Source organism: Pelmatolapia mariae, linkage group LG3_W (assembly GCF_036321145.2).
Source record: "Pelmatolapia mariae isolate MD_Pm_ZW linkage group LG3_W, Pm_UMD_F_2, whole genome shotgun sequence".
Taxonomy (NCBI): Eukaryota; Metazoa; Chordata; class Actinopteri; order Cichliformes; family Cichlidae; genus Pelmatolapia; species Pelmatolapia mariae.
In genome coordinates, this window is record NC_086229.1 from 21,931,732 (window position 1) to 21,941,480 (window position 9,749).

The following is a 9,749-nucleotide window of genomic DNA, read 5'->3' on the forward strand; positions in this document are numbered from 1 at the left end:
CAGGACACCAGACAATGCTTTCAAACTGTGAAAATTGGCTAAATCCAACATTACGTAAAAATTTCAACTAGCTTAGCCTTGCTTGAGTGCTAGGAAAAAGTTCTTTGCAGCATCATAACTTTGTAAACATTTCATTTATACTTAGGGATTCAAATTAAGTCAAAAAGTTCTTACCTTTAGTGCAGAAAATAAGTCCGTAGCTCAAAGATGCACTTAATCCAAAAATTGCCAGCTTAATGGTCAGCTTTGTCCAAAGGCGCGAAATGAAGAATGTTCCAGAATGAGGGGGGACGGGTTTGAGAAAACCTCGTGATATTTCATGAAATAACGCGAGATTTCGAAAATCACTCCTACATGGAGTGAAATTTTTTTCCCACTCAAATGTAAAACCATTTATTTTATTTTATTAAGCGTCTTACAATTTGAAGTCACATCTGTTCTTTGTGTTTCACTTATATTAATATATTTTACATGTATATTTTGTTATTAATTAAATATACATATGCTGCCTCTGGCATAATTTATTATCAGTTATTTCATCTTAATTCATGTTTATACTTACACATGACTAATAATTATACTTAACTAAGGTCGTTAAACTCAGTTGCTTGTTCATGCAACTTCCCATATATTACCCATATGGTGCCCATAGAACATACCCCATCTGGGCTGGCTCAGGTGGGTCCTACATGGCTAACCCAGGTGGGTCCCAGATTGGATGCCCATTGTAAGCCCATCCCCACTTGGAACCCCCATAGCCCATGTGGGGCCCACATACTGGTGTTTACTGGGGTGTTTCCGCGGCCTCCTATAGTAGGGAGAAACGGAAAGACGTCAGACCCAGCCCTTCGTAAGTAACTGCTTTATATTAATTTCGACTATAAGTCTCCTCAGAGTACTAACCTGGAATATTAGAGGCTTACAGTCAGAAAGATACAGGAAAAAGAAAGTGGATTATTTATTAAAGCTAAATTATGATATTCTCTGTCTACAAGAGATGAGACTGAAAAGTGATAATGATATATCTGCCCTAACTCAAATGTGGGGTCCGGGACACTCAATAATTTCAATTGGGGAGGATAGTGCAGATGGAGTTGGTATTTTTTTTAATGACTCAAATGTGAATATAATCAAACGAAGAGACATTATTCCTGGAAGACTTCTTTTGGTTGACTGTTTTTATCATGGACAGAAGATGCGGATCATTAATGTTTATACTGCACCTGAAAGGACAAAGAAAATGAGGCTGTTAAAAAAAATGAAGCAGCTCTTGGAAGTGGGTTTTAATTTAATAGTATGTGGTGATTTTAATATTGTAACGGAAGAAAGGGATAGAGTTGCTACAACGCCTTTTAAGATCAATCGTGAAGGTAAATTTTTAGCGCAAGTTTGCGCCGATGCTTCCCTTAGAGATCTTTATAGAATAATACATCCCACTAAGGTTCATTTTACTAGATTTGACACCAATGTCCAAACTAGAATAGATAGGATCTACATTTCTTCCTCAATACGCGCCCTTAATTATGATACCTTTATGACTGATCTATCTGATCATATGATTGTTAAAGCTACAATGCAGTGTGGTTTTGACTATCCTAAAAGTTATTGGAAATTAAATACGGCGTGTTTGAGGAATCTTGCCCTAATACAAGAACTAAAATGTGAAATTAAAAAAATATTGCAATTAAGAGTTCTGGTAAATTCTGAGATAGAACTGTGGGATCTGCTTAAAAACCGCTTAAAAGATTTTTTCAAATTCAAATGTCGGGAGCTAAATCATGCCAAGAATATGAAATATAATGAAGATGTAAAAACATATATAAATTTAAAATATAAAAAAAGAAACGAAGAAGAGGAACATCAGATGAATGAATTGAAAAAAGGAATAGAGTTGATAAATAATGAATTACTATTTAATATGCATGTAACAGCAGGGTGTGATGGAAATGGAAACACTGACTTTGCGATTGTCTCTGGTCAGAGGAGACGTGGTAGCAACTTTATCCCCTCCATTAAGGATGGAAGAGGAAAATTAACCCTCAATGAGAGTGAGAAAAGACACGCAGTCAAAGAACAATGCTCTTCCATGTTTTCGGCATTACCTTCAGACAGCAATGCGTTAAAATCATTGTTAAATGTTATTGAACCTCTTGAACCTTCTGCTTTTGATCCACTTCTTGGGGTGATAAGAAAAGAAGAGGTTGTAGTTGCTATTGAGCAACTAAATAACAATAAAACTCCAGGTCTAGATGGTCTTCCAGCTGAGTTTTACAAGTTAGGTTTAGAGGAAGTAAACGAACTCTTAACCTCAGCATTGAATTCAGGTCTTGAAAAAGGAGTATTATGTGACTCTTTTTATTTTGGTCTGATGTGTTTATTATATAAAAAAGGTGATAAAAGTGATATAAATAATTATAGGCAATTAACAATAATGAACGTTGATTACAAAATATTAGCTAAGATAATAATGAATAGATTAGAAGATATATTAGATAAAATTGTTGTGAAGGAACAGACATGTGCTATAAAAGGTCGCCAGATGTGGGATAATCTGTGCACCTTGAGAGAGGTAATATACTCCAGAAGAGACTCTGAATTTTTTATTATTGGTTTAGATCAAAAGAAGGCCTTTGATTATCTCTCCCATTCATATATATGGGCAGTTATGAAAGCCTATGGGATGCCGGACAGTTTTATTGCAATGGTAAAATTGTTATACAAGAAATCCATCATACAAGTCAAGGTAAATGGAAGTTTGACCGATCAATTTCATGCTTCATGTGGAGTGAAGCAGGGATGCCCACTAAGTGCTGCCTTGTATGTTTTAGCCATCAATCCTTTATTAAAATTAATCAATAATGACCCTAATATTAAAGGATACTGTTTTAATGATGGCTATAGAGTGACAGCCATGGCTTATGCCGATGATATCACAGTTATTATTAGGAACCATGACGAGTTAGACAGGTTACTGTCTCATCTCAAACAATACGAACTGGCATCAGGGGCAAAATTTAACCCAGAAAAAACAGAGGGCGTGTGGTTTGTTTCCTCAGTGCAAAAACCGGAAATAAACATACAAGTATATGAAGAAATGAAAGTCTTGGGAATCTGGATCAACAAAGGGGACCCCTGTTTGCTAAATTGGTCTAAAAAGGAATGTGAAATTAAAGAAGAAGTAGTCAAATGGGAAAATAAAAATACTAACTATAAAGCTCGAGTTAATATAGTTAAAACCCATATAATATCAAAACTTCTTTTCCTCCCCCCCATAAAACATTTATACTTTTAAACAAATTGTGTGTCAAATTAATATGGGGAACAAACAGAGAGGTAACGAAAAGAACCTTAATGTATACAGACAAAGAGTGTGGTGGATTGGGTGCTCCAGACCTCCGCATCATTTTAAGAATTCCTTTTATTAAAAATATTTTTAGCGCTCTTAATAGAGAAGCTCCTTGGATTAAAGGTAATGTAACTCAATGGAAAAAAATCAAAGGTAGGGCTAGATCGAATATACCTTATTATAAATTGTTTTTTGGCGACACTATAGAACAGTGGAAAGACCATAGCATTAATTGGACAGAAGTAAGCACTAGACAAGTATATAATATAATTAATAATAAAAATAATGAAGGTCAGATAAAATATAAAGACGCGGGCGTAGAACAATACCCGTTAATAGTTAAAAATATCCGTGACAAATTAATCTCTGAAAATATGAGAGATACGGTGTGGCTTATTTCTGTTGGACGTCTCCCTGTTAGAGCTGTGGTCCAGTGGAGCTGTTATGTTACCACCAAAGAATGTCCTATGCCACGGTGTGGCGAGGATGAAACCCTTGAACATTTACTGCTATCCTGTTATAGAACAGTTGAGATTAGACAACAAATGACTAAAGTAGGGTTTGAAATTGATAACAACATACAAGCTATAAAATATGGTCTGTTTAACGAAAAAATGTACGACAGTAAAAGACGCCTCTTTTGGCTTATCATGTGTGTCATTAATACCCACATTTGGAAAACGAGAGCCAAAGTGGTCATCGAGCAAAAAATGATAGATAGCGTGGCTGTGTGCAAGAATATCCTTACAGACCTGAGAAGGAGGAAAACGTTAGACCAAAAAAAGAATAGCCCTTTTCCTTGGGACCTTTTGAAGATTTAATTGATAAGTTTTAATGTTAAAAAATTTTTTTTGAGAGTTTTTTTTTTTTTTTTTTTTTTTTTTTTTCTTCTTTGGATTTTGTGCTTTATGTATCTATTGTAAATTACTATGTGTATTGCTATGTATATTGATGTAAAAAAATATTTTTTATTATGTGTCATTTGCTTGTGAATTTGCCGTGAATTTTGGAAATAAAGGCTTTTTTTAAAAAAAAAAAAAAAAGCAAGGGTGGCAACACTTAGTTAATCCTTGCCCATCTGCTCTCTTTGTGCCCACTGCTATCATGCCGCCCTATACACCTGCACCCTATGCCTCCAAATTTGGCAATTTATGGGTCAGATTGAAATATGTTGGGGAAGGTGAACCTCCCACTAGAGATTATGTTGCGGAGGAATTGCTTTTTCAGTCCTCTTGGGTGAATCCTCGGGACATTTATTCTTTCATTTCCCTTCCAAATAGAAGGGACTTTGAGCTGTGTTTTCTCCAGGAAGCCCCTCTAAGACCAGGGCTCTAGACTGCGACCAATATGGTCGCAAATGCGACCAAATTTTTCCGTGGTGCGACTAAAAAAAACATTTGGTCGCACTGGTGCGACCAACTGTTACCAACATTTGGTCGCACCTGTTTGGGTAACAAAAAAAAATCTCTGCAACTCTCCACGTTGTCAACAGCAGACACACATTATGCCCCTATCGTGGACTAAACCAATCAGAGATAGTCAGGGGCGGGACCTCTCTGATTGGCCGTGGTCCAGTGGAAAGTGCAGGTAGAAGAGGGAGGTGAGTAGCTTGAATAAAGCGATATCAATTCATTAACGGATTCCACACAAAGACGTAAACACAGAGCGACCCGACGCATCAGAATCAGCTTTGTCTTTCTCGGCTTTCTCACCGGACGGCCCGCAGACGGACACGCTGTCGGAGCTTAGCGATTCTGATGCGTCGGGTCCGCGCTGTGTTTACGGTTTTTTGCGCTGATTCTGAGCTGCAGGTTTTGTCTCTCCAACCAAAATTCGCCGAGCCAAAAAGAAGCAGCAAACTGCGCTTCACATTTGATCAATGTCGTCATGAATTCCCTCTGACTTTTGCTGTTTTGCTTCCCCACGATAAAAATTACACTTCCTACACAGCTCCCTGTGTGTACTTCAAGAACAGTTTCCCGTCTCAAATCTCTGTTTTCTGGATTATTCATTCGCTTATTACCCACCAGTCTACCGTTGTTTACAGCGCTGTCTTTTTCTTTTTCCATGTAAATGACGTCCGACAAGAAAGCCTAATTTCTGCTGTTCAATACTGAAGAAATTTAAACTTCTTAAAATTATGCAAAATTGCAGAATATTGCAGAATATTTTTAAGGTTATCTGCTATACAACGCCAGACCAGGAAAATCTCCTTCATGTTTTTCTGTGTTTTATTCTCAGTTACTATGACACAAAGGCATCTGCTGTGATGTTCACAATTCTGATGAAGTCTCACAAGTGTCAATACTGATAAATGATCAGAATTATAATATTTCTGACTGTCTGAGGCTAAATTGAATCGAATCAGGACTTTGAGAACCGGAATCGAATGGATTATAGAAATCAGTGATGATACCCAGCCCTAGTGAGCAGCCCTGGCCTGAGAGAAGTGGATGTAGCTGTGGGTAATAAGAAAAGATGAAAAGAACTATTGATAACTTTTTTGTTAAGTTAAGGCCTGATCCGTCTGAAATTCATAGCCAGTGCTCTGACACAGTGCCATCAATCTTTGAATGCTGAAAAAGCAGCAGTGTATCCAGAAAACACACTTCATGCTGCAATAAATGCACTGCCCAAGTGTCCCCTCTCCCCACTGCCTTTCAGCAGCATGCAACAGCAAACAGGTCGTCAGAGGAGGCCAAGATGATGATTAAGTTTAACATTTTCTACAATATTGACAAAGCACTTTAAGCACAACATTGTTAGTTAATAATTTAGAAATGAATATTGTCTGTATGGACCTCCCCCCAAAGAAGGTGCACATGTAAAACTGCGGTGTTAAGCGAAGCGGTTGAAAAATTTGAGTGCGCCTAACTTTGTGCCGGTACGCCTAAATTTTTAAGTTAGGCGTACCGGTGCGCCCATGTCAAATAGTTAGTCTAGAGCCCTGTATAGGCTGTCAGATTCAGGTGTTTGTAATGTGTGCTTTTCTTCACAACATCACCACAAACTGAACTATAGAAAACTCAACTTCAGAGGTTACAGACTTATTCAATATCACTCTTTATTAATACTCACTGAACAGTCATACACCAAACAAAAGGAAAAACGATCGATTTCACTCATTCATCAGTTTATTTGTTAATGTCTTCCTGACACAAATCCGCTTGAAGCACAAGTGCTTACTTAGTAGTTTCTTTTTACATAACCAACCCACCTTTGATCTAGTAAAAGGTGGACATGAGTGGATGAAGCCCTACGAAGCTTTTGAAACCTCTTCCTGATGTGTGCCTGAAATATCATTTTCACCAATCATATCAATGTAACAATTTTGATGTGTGATCTTCCTTTCTGACAGGCTTACTCAGTCTCACAATCCTGACATAACCTTCATACAAGGAAAATTATCTAAGAAATGTTTTAGTACCCAGATTATAAGCACTTGAAATGCAACATGTCTGTTTAAACTGCAAACTGTGATGAAACGCCCCACATCGCAAACAAGAGGTTTTGCCAGGTTATCTACGTTTAGTTGATGTGCTTCCAGGTAAAAAATAAAATAAAATGTAAATAAGCTCCATTGAAGGAGTGGATCAGAATTACAGAAAATACACCACACACAAAGTGTGTTTGAATGTAGCACACAGCTGTGGCTCGCTGTCGGTCTAAATGAATCTCAGACCTAAATGAGAGTTTGTACAGATTTATAATTATAAGTCTGAACCTCTTTAATCTACTCAGCTATCTTGTTTTTTAGGTTTTAGTTCAAGTACTTTAAGGAAAAAACAATGAGACAATGTTTATGTTCTTACTACACAGATTTCTGTTTTTACAGGAAGTTTATAAAAAGAAAAGTCTGGGTAATAACTTTACAATTCAAGTCAGTCAGATTTTTATTCATGTAGTAAAGCAGGTAAATGTGTTGCACACACTGATAGACTAACAGGGCTGGCCCAGTTCAGTTCTAGTGTGAACATGAGTTTGACACCTATGGATTAAAGATTTAGTTTCATTACTTTAATCAACTGTACTCTCAGAGGTTGTGAGTGGCTCTTACAAGAGCCGTTAGTTGGTTGAGGACAGTCGCAGGATTTTATTTAGCTTTCTCAGTCTTCTTGGCCTGGATGTTGTGCAGAACACCACATTTAAAATTACAATCCATAGTTTTATATGTGAATTATATAATGTCAGTCAGTCATTTGTTTAATCTTTAGTTTACTTCAGCCATATTCCATACAAATCAGGTATCATAGAAGAATAAAAAAAGCTTCAAGTACAGTAATGACAATAAAAGAATATGACTTTAAGGACTTAACAACATTACTTCAGTTATAGTACACCAACATCTCTGATACATTAGCACTAAGGGAACACTGAATGACCTGGTTGGTTTTTGTCCATAAAACTACTCATCTAAGATTACCACAAAGTAAAAGATCTCTCAGCAAAATTATGCAACATTTTAGGCACTATTGCCCCGATCAAATCAGTGAGCTGGGACTTTTTATTCTAAACATGAACTACTGTTACAGCAACACACATGGACTACTGGTGCCCCACACAACAACTCAGTGTCCACTATGTGAAGCAGCCAAACAGAAGCCTGCTGCTCTCGTTAACTGAGATAAACTGCTGGCATATTTGTTTTACATCTATACTGTCCAGTCTCTCCTGGTGGACATGGCACACAGCAGCATTGTTTAATCTCATTTGAGTCTTTGTTGACTTTAGCCATGTTTTTAGTCTTGTGAGAGCACTGAAGCTTCTTTGAACCTCAGCCGAGGATACTGGGATGACTAAAAGCAGCCTGACAATTGTCATCATAATAAATACTAGTTAATCTAAATCATCAGTCAGTCACCTGTGACCTTGCCCCTTCACCTCTGTCCGAGCTACAACATGGCAGAGCTGCCTCTGTCACCTGATAAATAACAGTGAGACATTCCAAATACATGCAGTCACACATGCTTCAAAAACTGTCAGGTTTCCCCAACATTATAAACAGCACATAGCTGTTTATAAGATCGGGGAAACCTGCAGTCAGCTGAGACTGAAGAAGTCACCTGGATGAGTGACGAAACGTTTCTCCCACAAAACGCTATGAACAGAATCAACTTTTTAGAGATTTACTTTCCTGGATGATTGAGAATGCATCAAGACGTAAACAGAGCTCCCTGAAAGGCACAGCCAATCACATTGGCCATATTTGTCACATGAGGTTCTTAGTGTTAGAGGTGAGAAGGTCAAGCCAACTCTTGACAGTATTCACACAGGAGCACTGTTATATGTACTGGATCATTAGCAGCAGAACAGGACTGATACTGTGTATCCATCCTCAAAGTTACTTCAAAGAACTGTGCAAAAATGTTACATAATATATTTTTTTGGGAAAAAAAAACAGACAAAAAAATCAGATTCATGTTAGGCTTACTGTCACATTTAAGCAATAGTGTACACCAGGTACTTGAGAGCACGGGGTCTATCATGTAGCTTATCACAAAGCACTGCAATGTGATGAGCTTTGGAAAACAACAAGTGAATAAGGAGGGAGACATTTAAGGACACAACAAGTCATGCTATTACTGAATAAAGCATTGTTGTAACTGAAGTGAGTAAATTCCACGTTGATCCCAAGTGTAGTTTGTGCTATAGAAACAGCATGAAGATTGAAGTGTGAGCATAAGATTTCTATTATAAAAACAACACTAATAAAAAGAATAAAGGAGCGAGCTCTCGGTGTGAGTGAGTTGGCTCTGAAAAGAGCCGTTGTTAGTAGGAGAGTGTGTAGCTTAAGCTCTCTCTCCGCGGATGCGGCGAGCCAGCTGGATGTCTTTGGGCATGATAGTGACCCTCTTGGCGTGGATGGCGCACAGGTTTGTGTCCTCGAAGAGACCGACCAGGTAAGCCTCGCTGGCCTCCTGCAGAGCCATGACAGCAGAGCTCTGGAAGCGCAGGTCGGTCTTGAAGTCCTGAGCGATCTCGCGGACCAGGCGCTGGAAGGGCAGCTTGCGGATCAGCAGCTCGGTGGATTTCTGATAACGGCGGATCTCGCGCAGAGCCACGGTACCGGGCCTATAACGGTGAGGCTTCTTGACGCCTCCGGTGGCCGGGGCGCTCTTACGAGCGGCCTTGGTGGCCAGCTGCTTCCTGGGGGCTTTGCCGCCAGTAGACTTGCGAGCGGTCTGCTTGGTTCTTGCCATTCTTTCTCACTTTTCTTTCCCTGTGATAAGAGCAGAAAATGTAGCAAACAGACGAGACTCGCTGCTCTTAAAGTGTGTGACTGGCTGTGACGCGGTGCCGCTCCGGCTCGTGATTGGTGACGGGCTCCACGTGGTGCTCAGCACCGTTCAGAGGAGCACCGCCCCGCCTCGGTGTGTGCTGCTCATTGGAGAAAAGTGCATTG

General features: G+C 38.9%; 1 protein-coding gene across 1 annotated transcript; it reads right to left on the reverse strand.

Annotated features, from left to right (window-relative positions):
* Positions 1–8,776: 8,776 nt before the first annotated feature.
* On the reverse strand, positions 8,777–9,596 carry LOC134624277 (histone H3). The gene has a single exon (XM_063469238.1). The coding sequence runs from the start codon at positions 9,544–9,546 to the stop codon at positions 9,136–9,138; it is 411 nt and encodes a 136-aa protein (XP_063325308.1). The 5' UTR covers positions 9,547–9,596; the 3' UTR covers positions 8,777–9,135.
* Positions 9,597–9,749: the final 153 nt, after the last annotated feature.